General features: G+C 37.4%; 2 protein-coding genes across 4 annotated transcripts in view; both read right to left on the bottom strand.

The window, feature by feature from the left end:
• Nucleotides 1–2,143: 2,143 nt before the first annotated feature.
• On the bottom strand, nucleotides 2,144–6,936 carry LOC111340828 (cytochrome b5). 2 transcript variants are annotated; one of them, XM_022947742.2, is made up of 7 exons: nucleotides 6,771–6,936; nucleotides 5,755–5,791; nucleotides 4,136–4,227; nucleotides 3,557–3,577; nucleotides 3,128–3,174; nucleotides 2,723–2,767; nucleotides 2,144–2,532 (listed from the first exon to the last, which is right to left on the bottom strand). In XM_022947742.2, exons 1-6 carry the CDS (start codon nucleotides 6,894–6,896, stop codon nucleotides 2,755–2,757), a joined length of 336 nt encoding a protein of 111 aa, XP_022803477.1. In that variant the 5' UTR covers nucleotides 6,897–6,936; the 3' UTR covers nucleotides 2,144–2,532; nucleotides 2,723–2,754. The 2 variants fall into 2 exon arrangements, with proteins under 2 accessions (XP_022803477.1, XP_022803476.1); XM_022947741.2 differs by lacking the exon at nucleotides 2,723–2,767 and having other exon boundaries at nucleotides 6,771–6,935.
• Nucleotides 6,937–8,913: 1,977 nt separating this feature from the next.
• LOC111340825 (C-Maf-inducing protein) overlaps nucleotides 8,914–20,838 on the bottom strand; it is a 38,377-nt gene continuing 26,452 nt past the window's right edge. The window contains exons 8-23 of one of the 2 annotated variants that reach the window (XM_022947739.2): nucleotides 20,510–20,572; nucleotides 19,993–20,073; nucleotides 18,154–18,254; nucleotides 17,551–17,655; nucleotides 17,086–17,151; nucleotides 16,205–16,270; nucleotides 16,022–16,048; nucleotides 15,442–15,490; nucleotides 14,863–14,970; nucleotides 14,331–14,447; nucleotides 13,994–14,112; nucleotides 13,520–13,541; nucleotides 13,358–13,402; nucleotides 13,030–13,176; nucleotides 12,366–12,542; nucleotides 8,914–11,563 (exon numbers count right to left, since the gene is read on the bottom strand). In XM_022947739.2, coding sequence (XP_022803474.2) covers nucleotides 11,516–11,563; nucleotides 12,366–12,542; nucleotides 13,030–13,176; nucleotides 13,358–13,402; nucleotides 13,520–13,541; nucleotides 13,994–14,112; nucleotides 14,331–14,447; nucleotides 14,863–14,970; nucleotides 15,442–15,490; nucleotides 16,022–16,048; nucleotides 16,205–16,270; nucleotides 17,086–17,151; nucleotides 17,551–17,655; nucleotides 18,154–18,254; nucleotides 19,993–20,073; nucleotides 20,510–20,572 — 1,341 coding nt within the window. In that variant the 3' untranslated portion in view covers nucleotides 8,914–11,515. Of the gene's footprint in view, nucleotides 11,564–12,365; nucleotides 12,543–13,029; nucleotides 13,177–13,357; nucleotides 13,406–13,519; nucleotides 13,542–13,993; nucleotides 14,113–14,330; nucleotides 14,448–14,862; nucleotides 14,971–15,441; nucleotides 15,491–16,021; nucleotides 16,049–16,204; nucleotides 16,271–17,085; nucleotides 17,152–17,550; nucleotides 17,656–18,153; nucleotides 18,255–19,992; nucleotides 20,074–20,509; nucleotides 20,573–20,838 lie in introns of both variants that reach the window. The other variant, XM_088751591.1, reaches the window with a different exon arrangement.

The following is a 20,838-nucleotide window of genomic DNA, read 5'->3' on the forward strand; positions in this document are numbered from 1 at the left end:
CCTGTTTTTTTTTTTTTTCTTTGTCCAATGACTCCCTCTAATTTTGAATTATGTTTTTTATCCATGTGAAAAGACTTTCCACTAGCAGAGAACTTCCGCGTAGGAATGTTATCAAGTTTGCAAGGTAAAAAAAACATGCAAATAACATGAAATTGCCGCGACCAACCCCCAAGGGGAATTTACGAGATAATGGTTACACTAGACCTTTTGCCCACGGGAAAGTGAGACCTTACCCACGGGAAGTCTGCGTTTTGTGTGACCTCTATTCCCACAGTGAAACTGCCCATGGGAAATCGCTATGGATACATAAAAAAGAACAAAAGAATTGCCCATGACGTTTCCCGAACCAAGTCGTAGGGTTTAGCAGTGGTTCATCTGACCACAAGAGTAGTTCAACCAGTCGGATGGAAGATAATAGTAAATGCGGAAACCGCTGCACATGCTGGGCATTTTTGTGGTGTTGCGCTGAAATGGCGGCAAATATCCTCACAAACACCAAATTCAAGACACGCGGCATAAAACATAGCCAACTTTCGAGGTTCACATTAAGTATATTTTACTCGTCTTTGCTCTGAATACTCCAATAAAAACCGTAAGTTTGCGGTTTGCGATTTCCATGATGAATTAATTTCCCGCCAAACACTGCTAGGTCAAAAGTTGACCTCGTAATTATGTAACCGGAGGATTAAACCTGACCAGAAACCCAAACCCATCCCAACCAAGGTTATTACCCACAGGGTTACCTCGGGAAGGAGGTAAGTGTAACCACGGCTGCAACTGAGATAATGACGAGATAATGACAACTTCCTGATTTATTAACTTTCATTATAACATAACCAAAGTAAAGCGCGCGCTCTGATTGGTCAATTTAGCGTCCCCCATTTGCCCATGGGTGTACGCTGCTGACGTGAGCAAATGCAAAGACTATTTTTCCGCGCGCGCTTGTTTTTTCTGGTCGCGTAAGATTTGTTAAATAAAAGGGAACTCTTTAGCTACAATGTATCAATGTAATGTTATAAAACAAATGGTAAACTCAATAGTGTACGCTGTGGTGTTTACCATTTGTTAATTTGAAAATACGTTTTCCTAATAAGTCGGACGCTTTATGAGATTTTTAAATTTTTCTTTTTGTAAACGTTAGGTAAAATGTCAAATTTCAATCTGGTCCAATAAAAGAAAAAGCGATTTTTTTGGCCTCTTGAAGGTGGGAAATAACCTTAACAAGGCGATTTGGTCACTTCTTCAAATGTGCATTGGGACAAATTAAAGTTACACGCCAGGAGTCACTAATTTTTACCTCTGTGGACGCATTTATCATTAATACATTTCTTTTGTGTTATGTTCACTTTTCACCAGAAGCGGTACTCATAGAACTTAGAAAATTCTGTGGGAAGGTTGAATAAAAAAACAAAACAAAACAAAACAAAACAAAACAAAACAAAACAGATGCTATTTTTGGCGCCGTGCCACTAATGCGTGAGGCGTCACCCATCTTGAACCTGCGAAAAAAATGATGCCCATTTTCCCTGCTTTCTTCTAATTCCTCTCGCTCAAAAATTTCCCTTAACGTTCTACTCGTTCTCGCAAAAACATGACGAGTTAAAAATAGCGCGCCTCGCATTTGTCTCCGCTCGGCTAGAACACGCATTTTTTTTTTTTTGTAAAAAAGGCATTGACGTTTACCTCGTAAGCTATGCCGAAGGGTGGGGTTTGCCCGGTGTTTCCAGATGCTGCATGGCTGCTTCTAGCCACTGATTTACACCGATCCACGTGTGGCAAGATCAGACAAATCCTGGTGGTTTTGGGTTTGTTGTCCCCTGTAAAGGAATTTGCACCCTCCGAAACTAAGAAATGAACCATATTTGTCCGGTAGAAAACAAGCTACAGTTTGGTCTTCAGAGGTCAACTGTGGTTGAATTATTCAATTGACAGTAGAGTTTGCAAGGTATTCTCCACAGGGTCTATCACAGGTGGCTATTCCTAATTTTTAAAAAGAAAAGTGAGCTATCACAGAAAGCAAAGTTTTGTTGCTCCCTTTCCAATATTTTGACCAGCACCTCAGAAGTACATTAGGCAAGACAAAGCATCCAAGGCTCTGGGAATAAGACTGACAGGTAAGCAACCACAGAAATAGAGTACAAACAGAATAACTAATGTTCATTTACTATTTAGCCACACTCCAGCATGGACAGTTCTTTCCAAAGCTGCCCTTAACATACTAAACTATTTGATAAAAAGTCTTTCTTAGTAGAAAGAAGAGTTACCATTAAAAGCTGAAGAGAAACAGAGAAAGTTTGTAGGGGAAAAAGATAATTTTTTTAATTCAGTTTCTTTTCATTGAGAAAGACACCTCCTGTGATAGGGATGTTTCGATCAACTTTCTAACGGTTTTCCTTGGTATTATTTCAGAATGATTACAAGTTCTTTTGTTTCTGGTTCAAAACAGATTTTTCCTAAGAGTGGAAATACTTGTAAACAGCAATGGCAATTACAACAGCTGCAGCTCCCGCTGGCAAAAGAATGTTATTTATCCTGTGAAAAGACAAATGGAAAACCCATCAATTGTATGATGCTACCTGAGAGCTACATCGAACATAATCAGTAGCATGCCTGTGTACATGTTGTTAAAAGTGTCTTTTTCTTGCATCAAGTTAGTGGTTTGAAAAATTCAAGACACATTTTGTCAAAGATTTCAATTCACAACGCCAGTAAGGTTCCCCACCTAGTTGTCTCTGTCAAATTTCTGTTCACTTGTTACTGAACACAGCTGTAATTTCAATTGACAAAGATATACATTAGCTTTCCTTGTTATTGAGTCATTAGAGAATACTGGTTTATCTTCTTTTATTATAAATGCTCCCCTTTTCACTCTTTCCTAAATTATTCTAATCAGTGTCTAAAAAATGAATATTTAAATTACAAGATTTACAATCAAAAATTACATTTATTAATTTTCTCATTTTGATCCCTTCTTTCATATTGCAAACTTATTTGTGTAGTACGATGAATGAACTTGATGACCATGAATTCCAGATATCTGACAACTAATAATTATTGATCCTCAATATCAGTATTATTATTACCATTTTGAAATATGGCATATGCTGTGCATGTTCTGAAAACTTACCAGTTAGGTTTGCCTTCATCATGTTGAATAGTTTTCTTCTCTTTAGACTTATGGAGAGAAAAAAGAAGAAATTTGAATATACTGTTCCAGTCATAATCAAACAACATTAACATGGACTGAACGGTGGCTTCCTTCCACTAAATAACAACATTAACAAGGACTGAACGGTGGCTTCCTTCCACTAAATAGAAGTGTATAGCACAACTTCTCTTTTTGGTTTGTGATACCCCTAAAAATTGATCTTTTAACTAAGCGAGACTTCCTCAAAGTAACAGAATAGATTCCTTTGAGGAGTAACAAAATCATTTGCCCACAGGAGAATTGTTTCCAGCTACTTTTCTCTACTTTTTTTTTGTTTGATATGAATTGAAGAAGAACCTGACACTGTCAGTAGTTGTGTAGGAGTTGGACTATTAGTGCAGTACATACCTTCTCTGGAATCTGATCTTCCTGAAATAAAAAAAATATTCATATAAATAGTTTATTGACTGATACATTCTGATACTGTACAGTACTTTGTTTTAAATGCCTTTTCAAAAATATACATAAGAATCAGTATGACCACTTCTTTCTGTGATTCAATTTTTTTTGGTTCAAGAAAAGGGCTCAAGCTAATTTATCATTTAGCAACCTAAAATTATAAGTGTTTGCCAGAAATGGAAATAAAGAGTCCCCAGAAAAATAACACCCAGAGCATACATGCGTTATGCATGTATATATTATACATACATTTACAACCTAAAACTAGGTACCCAGTAGTTAAAAGATTCCATGACCTCCAAACAAATGTCACCGAATTGGCAACTACCCCTGCAAACTTAGTCCCTAAAATTGTTTCTATTTCCTACTGCAACCAAAATGGTCACAGACGGGAGCACTGGTTTCCATGATTTTCCATCACCCACACTCAAATTCCTACTCTACAGCTGAAATGTGTGTTACAGAAAAACTTTTTAGACTTTTGAAATTTTGGCCACATACATAAAAAAAATCTATCAGAAATTTCACCTCAGTAAGCTCCCCAACAAAGTACTGCTCCATCAGTTCCCTAGCATCAGAAGAATGCCCTACATCTTCAAAGTTTTCTGTGGCATCTCCACCTTTATTATTGCAGAACCCCAAATCATTAATTTAGTATGAAAGTTACAAGTGCAGCTAGAACTAAACTTCATTCACTCTTTATGTATCAGAAATGATACCACAAAGTCACAAACATTTTATTAAAAACTAAAGCTAATATCAATAAAAATAATGATACTAATTTAAAATACAAATGAAAGGCTGATAGTTTCTAAAGAAACTGTTTGGCGCTGCATTGGTGGGGTTAATGAAATAATTTGAATATATCAACAAAGTTGAAATGGTAGATAGGCCACAGTTACGGTTATAAAAGCTGACGTTTCGAACGTTAGCCCTTCGCTCCGACGAAGGGCTAACGCTCGAAACGTCAGCTTTTATAACTGCAACGGTGGCCAATTTACCATTTCAACTTTGTTGATATATTCAAATAATTTAAAAATAGTATAACAATATGTAGTAATAATCATAAGTAATGAAATAAATCCTATGTAGACCTATGGGTGATTACAAATGACAAATGATCTTCACAGGCAACCCGCAGTTAAGAAAATTGCTTAGGATAAACCTGAACAAATTCAGGTTTTATCCCCAGATACTTCTGGACTGCTCTAGTAACTGAGCTCCCAAGCCACACATTAAGAGTGAGGCAATTTGAAGAGGGTTCCTTGTTCTCTGTAAAGGACACTGTGGTCATATTCCTTTCCTGAAACTGCAATGTACCCTTTTTTTTAACAACTTTATTGGGTTTATGACAGTACTAACTAGAAAAAAACAAAAACAGTATATAGAGACAAAAATAAATGAAAACAGGAACAAATGTAATTCTAACCCAAAAGGGCAGGTGCGAACGGGACTGGTGTCCCATGAAAAGCAACGCCCTATAGCTAAAATACACTAAAACACAAGAAATCTAAATTACAACAAGTTTGTGTGGTGTCAGCTACACCTATAGCTTGTAGCACGAGCAAGTTCTAACTGGTATCCACATACAATTCAGCATTGCTCTGTCATTTATAATAATGATAATAACAGTCATCATCAGACCCTTGAAGCATACAGAATTCTAAGTGAATTTCATCACCTCTCCAAATTTTCAATCACTCTATTAATTAAACATTGCTCTGTCATTTATAATAATGATAATAACAGTCATCATCAGACCCTTGAAGCATAAAGAATCCTAAGTGAATTTCATCACCTCCCCAAATTTTCAATCACTCTATTAATTTTTGGTATCTTTCAGGACCAACTGGAGATCTTTTCTTTTCAGAAAGAGAAGACATCACTGTTCCAAGTACTAGAACACCTACTCTTATACATGTAAACAGACAATTTTTGTTGCATCCAATTCTTTGCAACATATGGCATGAACCCCTATGGAATTTTCAAAGCCAAAACAAATAGTTGCAAGGATGCAAGTGAAGCAACTGTATAAATGTCATCTAAAACCACAATTTATTAAAATAACACTTATAAAAATAACACTTATAAAAATAACACTTATAAAAATAACACATAAAAATAACACTTATAAAAATAACACTAACCAGCTTGTTCAAGTAGTACTTCCTCTCCACCAGGATGCTAAAATGTGAAAAAAGAAACATAAAATTACACTTTTTGGTGTTATTAATGACAGCAATAAAACAATAATGAAGAAAATAGCAACTTAAAGAATGGCAAAATGTTTTCATTTTTTCACCCATCTTAGAAAGTGGTTCTTACCTTGAAAAACTCTTATGAAGGCATACATCAGACCAGATGTGTAAAATTTATCAAGTAAATTCTTTCCTTTCAGCTTTTTAAGACTTCAGAGAAAGTTACTCAATTTTTTTTTGTCATTGCACTATGTGTTACTATGATTGTTATTGGTATTTAAAAAATTATACAAATCCATTTGCCAAGTTGCAAGTCGCAAGCACCTGTCCAATGAATAGTGCAGTGAAAAAGGTAAGGGAAAATATTTTCTGCCCAGTGACTGGCACATAATGTAATTTAATGTGCTGGATTGTTGCAGTGATTCATGTGAGAGGTGACTGTTTCATCTCCTGCCACATGAGGCAAAATGATAGCTACGGGAGAGGAGTGATACAGGAATCTGCTTTTAAATTATAGGAGGTCGCTCGCGTTTACCAGTGAACGTGGTATGAGGAATGAAAATGTTTGGAAGTGACATCAGACTAAGTTATTCCATAGATTGTGTGTGTATGAAGGGGAAATACAAATATAAAATATATCAGAGGAGAAGATCGGTGCACCACGTCTAGTATGTACGTTAACTCATAATGAGCAAAGGTCAACATTTATCATTGAATAAATAAAAGTCGTTAGTCATTGGTGGACAAATAACACTTGTAAGAAACTTGTAAGTGCATATTAGCCCCTGTAACAGGTTAGAGCTGACGAAGAATGAAAACTGTTCTTTCCCTTTAAATTTGATGCGATCTGGAGCCAGAAAAACATGATCAAGTTATTTGTCGATGTAATGTACAATATTATAGCCGGTGCGGATTGCATCACACCGCAAATCACGCGAGTTTTCGTTGAAAAAAAAAATCATTACCTCATCTAAGAATTTCGTAATATCATAAACTCTGTTATGGATAATTAACCAAGACGAACCCGCCGCATTATGCTTTTTAACTTCTTCTAAAGAGATGGTTTTTGCGCTCTCTGTTGATTCCGCCATGTTGCTTCTTGGTTCGATGGAACTAATCTTCCAGAATGAGATACGCATGCGTGAAACTCGTCCCAGACTGCCAGGTACAATACTCTGCGCAGCCACTGCTCACTGTTCATCTGAGCGCTATACGTGTTATTCGCGTACTTGTCCAGTGCCAACACAAATTCTCCAGATCGAGAAAATTACGACTCTGATTTTTTGGAGGCAAAAGGGACCTGTAGAATTTCTTTGAAATTCTCAAAAATTCTACATTCATGCAAGGATGCTTATTACAAACACCACCCTTTGGTATGCGCAACTTTGGGAAACTGTCTTCGATAGAGATGAGTATCACAATTAAGAGAAAATAAATCATTTGTTAACCTGAGGGTAAAGAAGAAAATACAATTAAAAAAAATGATCTTTACAGGAAAGGATATTGTTTTATTATTTTTTTAATTGCAACTCACCGACTGGAATCTTTTCTCGACTTATAGAGATGGGTTACAGTTAGTCTTCAGTACGTTTAAACTCAGAAACATGTTCAGTGTGAAAGATTCAGTACCGCTAGGTCTACGTTCGCGTGTCGTTTATAAATTTTCGTGTGCTGGCTGTAATGTCAGTTATGTTGGTGAGACCACTCGCCACATTTGTACACGAAATAATTTGGATATATCAACAAAGTTGAAATGGTAAATTAGCTCCGACGTTACGTGGCCAATTTACCATTTCAACTTTGTTGATATATCCAAATTATTTTGTTACTCCCACCGACGCAGCCCCAAACAGTTTCTTTCGAAACTATCAGCCTTTATACATTTGTACACGAGTTCGTGAGCACCTCTTGTCGGACAAAACTTTGCATATTTACAAGCACCTGCAATCATCAAGGGCCTGTCTTGACTCTTGTGATACTGAATGTTTCACGATCTTAGATTCTGCCGCTTCAAAATACCAAATTAAGATCAAAGAGGCATTGCATATCAAGTGGGAAAAACCCATTCTTAATAAGCAATTGAAGCTTCTCGAATTATTGCTTTCCTTTTAATTACCTTGTTCCTTGGTCTCTTATTTTATCATTATTATTATTTTTTTTTGATCCAGTCAAGCGCGCGCTATTTACATTTTTCGCGTATTTATTATTCAAATTGAAACGTAAGCCCTGACACGTAATTTGTAACGTACCTCAATATAAATTCAAATGTACAACCGTTAAAAGCTCATTTGCAACTGAAGAGGACATGAGAATGTCGAAACATGTCTTGTAAATGTAAACTCAAAGTTGTCGTTTCTTTTTTGAGGGATATAGTAATTTTTGACGTCACTCTAAGATGGTTCGGTGGTCGATATGGTGGACTCCGGTTCGGGTGCTAATTGTGGATTAGTACAGAATATTCTGCCAATAAAATTGTGGATTAGTACAGAATATTCTGCCAATAAAATTGTGGATTAGTACAGAATATTCTGCCAATAAAATTGTGGATTAGTACAGAATATTCTGCCAATAAAAGGGATAACTCAAATTGACAAGTTTACTTTACCCTACTACCTAGCTCTGGTCCACAGGTCCAGGCTAGGTCATAAGTCGAGCGCGTAGCTCCCACTCAGGAATATGATAAGCAGCGTTGCATCAGCATCCCTCACGAGGACAGTGGTCATACTCTAAATCGCCCCATGTATAAGAAAATTGAAATCCGTCCTAACAGCAGTAAAAGTCAGTCTGGGGTTTAGTTGTTCACCATCCAACAGATCAATTGGTATCCAGGAGCTGTATGCAAACTTTAAACCCATTCAAATCGTGCTGAAGCGACTGACCAACGTATAATTCACATCAATTTTCACAGTCATATAAGCACAAATAGAGATTGTGCAGTGGCACCCAACCTAACCTGTACCACCGCTGTTTTCACTACTGTTGCCACCTTGGCTTTTTGCCAGCTTACCTATCCAATCACTTCAAATAACCACGATTAGGATAAAAATTGAGATCTAACAGCTTAGAATTATACTAACACCCTGGAATGATTCAAAGAAATTCCACAGATACTCAAGACAGTACTTTTAATTCACAACACATGGAACAGAAGTTATAATTTATACCAGTTACGCTTAAATTCGTGTCTCGTACACAATTACAGGCCATGAACAAAAAAAAGAACATTACACATTACGCTTTTGTACATAGATGAAACTTAATTAACCTTGGGAAGTAAATTTTATGTACAAAACAAAGGTACTCTCTATGATATTTATATATAAGTTCGCATCTCTTGGAACAAAACAATATATAGCCTTTTTTTAAACAAACTAAGCTTTCACCTGCGTTCTATGTTATAATTAACTGTTGATTAGATATTGTGGTGGTTTCTGAAAAAGTAATGTTTCATTTGTAATGGAGGTTTCTCAGTCTCCGGAAGAATTGAGAAAAGCATCGTGGGTGCTTAATAATGTTGATAGTCTGATGTCTGAGGCGCCACACAGGTTGGTAGCTTCTGACTGGCTAATGGCATAAAGGTGTTTAACTTATCAATTTTAACAACACTACAGCTAGGAAAGTGGTCAAACGGTGACCTTGAGTAATTCCCAGCAAACCGAGAGCAGCTAGCCAAACAGGGTGACGAGGCTTCTGGGAGCGAAATTACCACCCTACCACCTAAATATAGAACGTTGTGCTTTACATTCACTAATACTTATAAGTGTACATGCGCCTATCTTACATCCAAACTTCTCATTACAACGTCGGCAAGACTTCAGAAGTCCGTACTACCACAACAAACCGTGCACCTTAAAAGCTACATTTCACGACGAAAAGAACGTCACATTTGGTCTCATTATCTGTGAAGATGGTGTAGAAAAACCAAGAAATGTGGCTCTTTTCGCTGATATGCTCTTACTCCTTATATAAACAAAAACCACAGAAAGTGGAAAGTAACCCTATCTCTAAAAAGTTACATTGTTATCTGTATTGTACACAAGGCTTTCATAGAAAGAAATGAATTTTACCGCTATCCTAAATGTTTGCTGTTCACAAGGGTTTACAGCCGAATAACTTGTCTAATTCTGCAACCTAAGAACTTCATGGCTCTTTTTATTTCCTGTGTAGCAAGGCATTTTTAGCGCATTCAAAACGATATCTTTTGAAGGCGGACTTACTAGGTGTACGAATATATCCGTCTAACTTTCTCTCACCACTAAATAACCAGAAAACTATTTTCAGCTTTAAAAATGCACACATTTTGCGAGATATGTCATTTAACGTGGGCAGACAGCATCCAAGATTAATCTTGAGTCTTGGACGTCAATGTAATACAATTCCCAGTACTGCTGAGGGTAAAATATATCTACCCAACAACACCTACTCTTCGTTTGCACCTTTTGCATTCATTCAGCCTCAGGAAACAACAGGCGATGTATCAATTGAAAATAAATCAACACCACGATAGCGCTTAATTTAAGTTAAATTGCCTACCCCATGCGAGAAAAAAAAAAAAAAACACATTTGCAAGAGAAACATGCAGTATCCTTTAAGCAATAGGTTCTATAAGCTCTAGTTAACTTAATTAATGTACACCCCTTTCATATATCTCCATTATCCCAATTGAGTCCCACTAGGCGAGCTTCATATAATTTAAATTGGCAATAATAATTTACGTGCTAAAACACTACTCTTAAATTCGAGCCACGGAACTTATCACAATAATTCCACGTTGAACGCCACGGTGGCATTATCGCGGGCGCAAAATTTACACAAAAGAACAGGACGTGGGAGACAAAACGAAATTGGCTCCCAGTCTGTTGCCTAAACCCCCCGATCCCCCTCTCCCACCCTCTTCTCCCACAAATCGGAGAAGTCCTGAAAGATAATTAACTCGTCTCAATACAGCTGTGTCTTTCCAAATTATGCGAATTTCAAATTCCCTTTGCAAGATGAAGTCAAGGTTCTAACGAAAACCGAAAACAAGTTAAAATAACTACTTACGAGCGAGCGCATATTTAATAAAGATTTTTAAAAAGCTGAGGGCCAACGCATGATGCATTCTTCCAATTCAAAACACAAAAGTCTTGACTTTTTCATTCGCTCGTCACTTCTCTCTTGAATAGGTCCGCAACATGTTAGTTTAGTACGAAAATAAAATATCACAAAATGTTAAGACCAAACAAAAAGGAACAAAATTAGTTTGAAAAGGAGAGGATTCACGTGCATTGCAAATGTAAAAGGTAATTGCGAATTTTGGTGGGAACATAATATTCCCATGCGACAAACAGCAATTTACAGCTACACAGTACCACACCATCACAGATAAATTGATCTCTGTACATCTAGTTTCTGAAATTAGTAATTTCTGTAGCCGATGTGTGAACAACTTATTTAAGAATGTAATCTACTCAAGTCTTGAATGTGATAAAAAAAAATCAAGTTCGAGACTACTGTCTAGTTTCAAAGCTAAATACGGTAACTATGTTACATGATCGGTGATCTGTTAAGAAAGTACACGCGTGTAGTCCTCCACTGATAATTATGGTCGAACTGTCAACACAGCCTCACTGAGCTTTGGAAACTTGAGGGGAGGAGAGTACAACTGATTGCGTGACAAGGTCACGGATGCATTTACTGTTTTGTGTGCAAACAAGAGGTACACCAAAAGTCAAACATCCGTGTACCGAACATCGATCTCTTCCAGCCTTGGTAATTTCTGCACCAAAAATATAAAGCATAATTATGACTTAGTGGGTATATTTTTGATTTTTTTTGCGCTCCGACGAAGGGCTAACGCTCGAAACGTCAGCTTTTGCAATCGTTACGGTGGCCAATTTACCATTTCAACTTTGTTGATATCTCCAAATTATTTCGTTACCCCCACCGACGCAGCCCCAAACAGTTTCTTTAGAAACTATCAGCCTTTATTCATAATTTTGATGGATGCTACCTACTTCAACCACGTGTAGATTTTCTTTTTTCTAAAGCAAAAAGTACAAATCATGCACACTTGTTGGCTATCAAACAAAATTCCGGCCGGGAAATTCAAGAAAGGTTGACAGAGTAGAGAGAGACATTCAACCACGGCCTGGGGCGGAATCAAACGGGGACCTAACATAATTCGGTTTGCGAGTTGAACACACTGACAACTCAGTTGGCCACGCTCCCTCCTGGCACTAGACGAGGAACGATCACATGAACTTAAAACCGCCCTTAAATAATTATGTTGTGGGTCTATTACTTTTTTTTTTAGTTTCAAATTGTTACAATAAATCATCGAACTCAGAGGGGAAAGGACCGTAAAATTCCAACCAAGTATGAAGTTGTATCACAAACGATGGTAGGCAAAAAGTGAAAAGAAATGGATGTTATTCTGGAACACTAGAAATATCCTACCCCAGGGACCGCTAGAAATACTACCCGTGTGTTCACATTTTAGTATCTTACTTCACAGGAAATTACCAGAAAAAATTTGCAACTCTAGAACAAATTTAACTCGACTCGATTGCACCACTTACTTTGAGTTTTTCGTATGTTGTTGGTGAGAGTCTGGTGCTGTTCAGGTTTAAATTTCGAAGGCTGGACATGATCACCAGGGATGACAGTCCGTCATCCGTCACGGGCGTCTCACACAGGTTCAGTGACTCTAAGTTGTGTAGCTGCTCTGCCACCATGTGCAAGCCTTTATCACCAAACTATAAAACCCGGTTTAAAATAATTGAAGACTGTCATTTGCGTCACAGTACACTGCAAGGTTTCATAATCTTTTCAAGTGCTACAGCCTCGTTCTGAGAGTAACCCAGCCAAAAAAAATAAAACGAGACGGGGACCTTCTCTATGTCGCATGCGAGTTCTGACACATACGTATCCTACTGTCGGTGCCCGAGTCCTGCTTTCTGATGAATGTCTAAGTAGAGCGACTGTACACGAGGAAAGTAATTCCTCAAGTCTGCGAACGCGCCTACTGTTTCAACGTCTGAAACGGAAGGAGGTAGAGAGGGAAGGGTAAACTACTCACGATAGGAGGGGGGGAGGGAAGGGTACGCAACTCACAATATAAGTAAAGGGGGATGGTTAAGCTTCCCAGGAGATAATTAAGGCAACCACGAGAGACAGTCTATCATCTTCAAAGCCTTCCTATCCGCAGAAACAAAAGGGACAAAAGACCATTAGTCAACAAACCTGTGTGGACCAAAGGTTTAAATGTAACAGGGCTGGCAGTTGAACCAAATACTCAGCACAAGCACTGGTTACATGCGTGAAGGCAAGGTTTAGGCTCTGAAGGTTACCAAAGGAACCAGACTTGAGAAGACGGGCCAAGTCATCATCCTGTGCGAGACAAGTTATTTGTTACTTGACAAATAAACGAGAGCTTGTTGACTACTATGCAGAGACTTGCCTTATTGGACTGACGTTTTTTCACCTCAACTAATAAACAGAGCTTTTTTAAGCCTCTGTCTGAATTAGCTTTGGTTGCTCCTGTGCATGTCGTTAATTTATCAACACTTACCGTTGATTTGGTGGGAAGGGTAAGTACCGTTGGTCCACCCTTCTCCTGCTGAAAGAAAAAACAAATTAAGCGGAAACATAATATGTTTTTTAGCTTAACTGGCAAGCAAACACGGAAGAACACATTTAGAGTGCTTTCAAAGAAAACAAATAGTTTTCCTACCATTTGTCTGAACTTGGCTTTTCTGAAAAAGTAAAGATAAGAGGATAAGTACTGATAACAAGAACTCAGCGGCGAAGCACCATAGGCCAGCGGTTTAACGTCTGTGCATGTGCGAACATTGCACCGAAACAGCCCTGCCTAATGCTTTAAGGCTAAACTAACTCGCAAACCGATCGGTTAAGAAGTTTCAATCGCGTAAAACATTTCTTTGAGAAAGCTCAAAACAAATCGGTAAACCAAAAGAACACCTGTGATTTGATAAACTTCCTCTTCGCTCGTTCTACTTTTTCCATGCTTTTATTTCCTTTTGCAGATTTTTCTACGAACATTTAAATTAACTGTCGTAAATTTTCCATACAGCAGTTTTTGTAGGTAATTCTTAAATTTTGCGCGCAAGGCTGGCCAAAATTGATCACTTTGCGCACGCCCAACGAATTACCGCTGGGTTGGCCATTCGGTGAACAGAAAACTTACTTCTGACACAGAGCTTCGTAACATAGTTTGCCCTCTTCGGTGCTCTCTAGTGTAGAAATGATCTGTAATTTTTCATTTTCGTCTTGCAGAACCTCAACTTCTAACATGAATGCCAAAGTCTGTCACAAACAGAAACAGAATTGAATTAACCCTCGACAAGATACAATCATTAATAAAAAAATGGGCCATTGGAGAGATTGGCTAAAAGGATGGCCATTTATGTACAGGAATTTCAAGGCCCTGAAATGATTACTCAATAATTAACGAGTGGTTTTCTGTGCACAGTGCAAATAACATCAACGATCATTATCTGCTACAAGAATAGTGTCCCACTGACCTGAATAAAGCTGCTGTCACCTCGCAACGCAAGCAGCATGAAGGGGCCAAGCATGGACTCCTTGAGATCTAAAAGAATCTTCTTTCTTCTCCCACAACAGTTTAGTAAGCGACCCATCTGAAAGGAACCAGCAAGGTGTTAGTCGATGACAGCGTAACCAGTGTGGCAGCCGCTCAAGTACGAGGGATACAGACCGTGTCCAGAACGTGCAACGTTACAGAGACTTTAAGCCAACTGTGTCCTGGCCGGCGAGTAAGATCTCTTAAACGAATCCCAACCTTAACCCCTTTCCACCTTAACATCAGTATGCATATTTTCCATGCTGTCCTTCTTATATTTACTAAGGCACTGACAAGGAGACATTGTTTAACAATCAAAAGCTTCCTTACTCGATGATCATTTCCTGTATTCTCGTAACTATAATGATTGTTTCAGGGGCGCCATTGTAAGGAGAAATTTGTTTCTAGTTACTCTTAGGGGTCAAAGGGTTACGTTTTGATAGGAAAAGCGTAAAAACTAAGAGGGAACTAACCACGTGAGAGAAAAAATGTCCTTCATCAAAACAGGAGACTCCTCCTGGGCAGATGATGTCAATCCAGCCATCTTTGCCTTTTCTGACGGGAAGAATGGACTGATGGACCTACAGCAAAAAAAAAAAAAATAATAATTTATTAAATTTAATACAAAAGACACCTTAGAATAAGAAGTCTTGGTTGCGTGCTGTAACAAACTATCAAAAGTTGACTACAGCGTAAGATCAAGGTTAAGCCTGCATCTGAGACTGAATCGCAAGGCTGCCCGCCGGCATCTATCCCTTTTTGTGTGGCATGCAGTGACTTGGAGTGTTACCGCTAGGGAGTGGGATAGGGTTTCAATAAAGTCTGGTTACCCGCGGTCTACTGCCGCTTTGAAGACCTGTTAGCTGGCTCTTGTGTTTGGGTTTCTGCTTACAGCCCCATCAGCCGCCGCCTATGCAGAAAGTCATTGAAAACCCTGTAGGAGTGGGGTTTATTAACAACAGGCAGTTCTAGCCGGGGGCAGGTAAGGGGGCTTTATAGAGAGGAGAAACATGTTAAGGTGTTTACGGTAAGCATAAAAGTGGTATGGGTACCTCACACCGCTGATCTTCTGCAAACGCTTTTATCACTGCACTGATATACCTGTCAGAGGAAAAATAACATTGATTACTGTAAGAGTTACTATTCAATGAAATCCCGAAACTTTCGAGAACTTGACTACTTTTAAATCCTTCCAAACATTCCTAAGATTATTTTGTTAAAATGGCTTGTGTGCTAACAGTTACGAGAGTTTCTGCTGCCCACTTGAAAGTTCTTAATTCACTACCACAGTAGGAATGATATGTTATAAAGGAAGAATGACACGAGCACAATTTTACATGTCTCTCAGACGGTAAGTACCACACTTTCTGAACTTCACAAGCCTTGGTGATCCACTACGACTACTAAATTACAGGCGACTTAAACCATTTACCGGAAAAGTCTTTTCTTTTTTTCATTCAAGTAGGAGAGACAATAATCAGAATATTAAACCCTGGTTTGATTCATAAGATACGATTGACCACTCGTTTAAGTTTTTCACTGCCACACATAACATGGCAAAAAAGGGACATCTAACGTGTACCTTACATTATAAAGGCATCTGACCTTACATAAAAGCGAGTGATAACTTACAGTACGAATGTCTCGTTCTTGAGAGCCCTGTAAGAGAGCGGGTTAAGTAAGTACACTGGGAGGACCAATTTACACAAATTTGGATTTGTACTCAAGACATGTAATAATAGTACATAAGCAAATGTTTAGTGAAACATCCTTTTTTAAAATGAAACATATATGTATTGTAATGCGAACACTTACTCTTTTGGGAAGGGTATGGGCTGTAGAAGTGTTGAGAGATTTGGCCTCCAGTCTTCAAACTGTGCTCTAAAATTGAATAGCAGATGGCAATGAGTCATCTATATGTCTGTGCAACACGTACATTTGGGTTTCCACTTCTCCAAAGCAATGTGGAAACACTCCATCATTTTTACGTACTAGCTCCCGAGTGATAGATACATGTACACATGTATTGTTACATTACGTCATCCATCAAACAGGTGTTGGGGGTGATACAGATATATAAAGTTATATACTAGAAGGTTTTACCTTGACAAAATACCACAGCCTCTTAACTAATTTCTAGGATATGTACATTGCATGTATCAGTATGGTAGGCAGAAATGAGATAATATGTACATTGCATGTATAAGTATGGTAGGCAGAAATGAGATAATATGTACATTGCATGTATCAGTATGGTAGGCAGAAATGAGATAATATGTTCATTGCATGTATCAGTATGGTAGGCAGAAATGAGATAATATGTACATTGCATGTATCAGTATGGTAGGCAGAAATGAGATAATATGTACATTGCATGTATCAGTATGGTAGGCAGAAATGAGAATTTCTTATCTCATATCATGAGTTATGGGTTAAATACTGGTAGGTTCAAAATGTACCCTCAGTCTCCTTCCTAGTAAGACAAGCAAAAGCTCTAGTACGTTCTGGTTATAACAGACAGAGACTGTTTGACCCATGGCAAAGGCACAAGGTTTTACTAGTACAGTTCTTGAAACAAAACTGTGATACACTTGAAGCAAATCTAGGACGGTCTGGACTAATATCTTTATTACTTTAGGGAATAATCCAGTGAAATATATTGTACAAATGACTGAACAAATAAACTTTTTACTGACATGGTGTCCATCACTGTCATGAAACAGAGCAGGAACTTTGTGTTGATTTCTTCATACTTGACAAGCCTAGTAACATATGACACAGAAAATACAGTATTAGTCACACTCACTCAGACAATGAGGTTCACTTGCGACAGTTCATTTTACCAAGCAACAAAAGCAACACCAATCTCTACATCTTCATTCTGAACATAAAGGGTAACGCTTATCTAGTCCACAGATAACTACTGTTAATCTACGTAGGCCAGACTTGAAAATCTAATTAAGTCTTATTAGAGAATCCTAAATTACCATGTACATCGATAGTTCAATAACTAGTGAGAAAAGCTATCATCAGAAATCATAACACAAGAAAGAATGAAAATAAACAAAAAATCTTATAGCAGAGGTTCTTCAAGGATTCACCTCAAGTTCACTTTTCTTAGCCATATAAGAGAGCCTACAACTTTATGGTATCAAACTTACAACTTGTCACTTTGATCGAATGTGGAATAAACAGCAGAGAGGACAACTGCAACTAGATTTGGAAGGACACGTGGATGTGGACACGTGGCACTTGGACTGTGAACACTGGTGACCAATTCATTTGACAAATTAGGATCATCATGATACAGAGCAATTTTGGTGAAGTAAAGAAACCTTAACTAAAGACATCACAATAGCCAATAGGGGCAGGGGAGAAAATGCCAAAAGAAACTAAAGCAAGCTTTTGAGAAAAATCTGAGGTGTAAGAAAGATCACAGTGACGAAGTTCCAAAAAGTGACAAAGTTTCTTATTGCCTCGCGTTTGAATGATTGATTGATTAGGTAGTACAAATCTCCAAGTTTCCATCCTAAAGCTGAGCAAAGCAAAACCAATGTAATCATGCATTTCCTTTGACACTCAATATAAGATATCAGAGCTCTAATTCCCCTATTATAGTCACTTGGTTTGAGCTAAATCTCCAGGGAATTGAAAAGGAATCTTTCTAAGAAATTCTCTATGTATTGATCTAGAGATCCTAATGTACCGTGTTTCTGGGAGACACGGAATTTTCCTTACAACAAAGTGGAGAAACAGTGCCTCACCTCTCTACAAACTCTCTGACAACATCTGCAAAATCTTTGCAAAACAATGTATAAATATAATCTTGTACAAACATTCTGAGATGTGGATATTTTCCAAAATCCTGAAAAGGAATGAAACATCATGATCATTAAACAGCACAGACTGATTATCACTCACATTCAAATAATCATTATTCAAAAACTGAACAACAATTGGATTACAATTTTATCCCATTTTCTGAGAATGAATGTTATTAGTTAATATTAGTTATTAGTATAATTTCAGAGCTGAGCAAAGAGTTTCTAGCAATCTGATTGGTCGAGTGGTTCCTTATATGACGCTGTCTATATTAAATGTTAAAATAAAATGTTCATAAATGTTACTTAAATTTTATGATTTTAGGAATTTCTCTGTTGTTCAGCTCTGAAATTATACTAAAACAATTATTTGCCTCAGGTTCGGTGAATATTGTCGAATAATCCCCTCGACTTTGTCTCGGGGATTATTCGACGATATTCACCTCGCCTTTGGCGAATAATTGTTAAATATTAACTTCTTACTAAGCAAGCACAAGGGGCATACTGGGGACTACTGGTCAGCCCATACAAAAACAAACAAGGACCAATATTCCCCAGTATGGCCGAGCAAGCAAGGTTAGTAAGTAATTTATTAAATGGCACTCAGATCAAACTCATTTCCTTCAAATTTGCTGGCTTTTACAAACAAAAAACTCACAACTTATGCTGTTTCCCTAGAAATGGTCTGTATTGTAAATTACCAACCAGGCAAGAACCAATCAGAATGCTAGGATTTCCCTTAGGACTACCCTGCCATATAGGGTAAATGTGCCATATAGGGTAAACGTGCCATATAGGGTAAACGTGCCTTAATTATTATAATAAATGCCCTAGTGTTTAGTAAATTATTTTATTGCTTTTCTGTTTGGAGCAACACTACTCAATCTAATTTGGACAAGCTCCAAGCAGTACAAAATATCGCTGGTCACATTTTGTCATCAGACAACAACTTTACTTTCGTTTTGCCATTGTGGTTTTTAAGTGCATGACGAGATGCGCTCCTGAGTATTTGACATCTAAGCTCGTTAGAAGATCCGCCATATTGACAAGGAATACAAGAAATTCTCAACTCTTGGACATTCCAGTCTTCTGCACAGCTAGCGGCCAAAGGACCTTTCAATATAGAGCAACCGCTTTGTGGAACGAGCTGCCACCTGCACTCATACTTAGTCCATTTGTGATGGCTTTCAAGCACTTGCTCAGGCAAAAGCTACTTAATGACTTCTTTAGTTAATTTTTATCTTTTATCCTACTATAGTTGTTATAATTAAATTACATTATTGATGAATTATTTTATTTATTTATTTATGGAATTTTAGAATTGTAATTTTGAACTTCTATTTTGTTTTTGATTTAATATTTATTGTAAGGTGCAGTTGAATATTTTTATAGAAACTGCGCAGTATAAATTTAAATTTAATAATAATAATAATAATAATAATAATAATCCTTTTATGTACTTAGATCTTATTTGTGTAATGTAGATTTGACTTTGAAAAGCCCCTTGGGGACGAGCCAATAAAGTATGTATGTATGTATGTATGTATGTATGTATGTATGTATGTATGTATGTATGTATGTATGTATGTAAGTGTATAGTAAAGAACCATTATATTTGGACTTTTTCAAATCCAGTGAACAAGCTGAGATGTCATGGTTTTGTACACAACACCTGATTAGTTGGGTTAAGAAAGACTGAAATGCACTGTTCCTTGTCTACACACTGATTGGGTGTTCTTTTCTGTGCAAGTCCAGTTTAGGAAAATACAGTGTAATTCTCACCATGTTATGTTTAAGAATTCTGTGAACAGCTGGGAGGAAGACATCTAATACTTCATTATTATAAAGTTGGCCCTTGCAATGCTGCAAAAGGGAAAACAACAATTTCAGTAAAAGTTCAGGGAAAAGACTGGTTTAACATTGTAAATATTCTAATGCCTACATGGACTGTGAACGTAAGTTTGGACATAACCTTATACAAAGTTCTCCAAATTTTTTTTTACACCTAGTTGATGGTCTGTTCTTTAACTCTCATGCTGACGGATTCTATGGTTGAGATCTTCTAATAATCAATCACAACTTGTTTATGTTGGAATCAAATCCTGTATGAAATGTTACACAAAACTCCCACATACAGTGTTTGTAAACATACTATTGTCACATCTTTACCTTACTAAAAAAAGCACAAACTTCCACAAACAGTGTTTGTAAACATACTATTGTCTCATCTTTACCTTACTAAAGAAAGGACACACTTCCACATACAGTGTTTGTAAATATACTATTGTCACATCTTTACCTTACTAAAGAAAGCACAAACTTCAGGGGAAGGCTGAACATATTCCAGAACAGGTGCAAGTGCCTTCAGATTAATGAGAAAGAGACATCACTCAAAAATGGACATTAAGCAATACCTGTACAATTTAATTTTGTGAGTACCATAGCAAAACACAATAGAAGCTTACTGTAAAAGTTGACCACCTGTCAGTCGACTGTTGGCCGATGCATTGGTCCAATCGGATGAATTCTTTACCTTTACTGTAATTATTTTGTTATGCAACTTTTAGTAGCCAACCACTGATGGCCTTCACTATAACCTTTTTTTGAAACTACAAGTTGTACAAATGC

Source organism: Stylophora pistillata, chromosome 3 (genome assembly GCF_964205215.1).
Source record: "Stylophora pistillata chromosome 3, jaStyPist1.2, whole genome shotgun sequence".
Taxonomy (NCBI): domain Eukaryota; kingdom Metazoa; phylum Cnidaria; class Anthozoa; order Scleractinia; family Pocilloporidae; genus Stylophora; species Stylophora pistillata.

Excerpts from the sequence above, each read along its gene's own strand:
- LOC111340828 (XM_022947741.2), bottom strand. The coding sequence starts at position 6,896 with ATGGCGGAATCAACAGAGAGCGCAAAAACCATCTCTTTAGAAGAAGTT. Across the intron at positions 4,228-5,754 it reads AGTACTACTTGAACAAGCTG|GTGGAGATGCCACAGAAAAC; the intron begins GTTAGTGTTATT and ends GCAATAATAAAG. Across the intron at positions 2,533-3,127 it reads GATGAAGGCAAACCTAACTG|GATAAATAACATTCTTTTGC; the intron begins GTAAGTTTTCAG and ends GTCTTTTCACAG.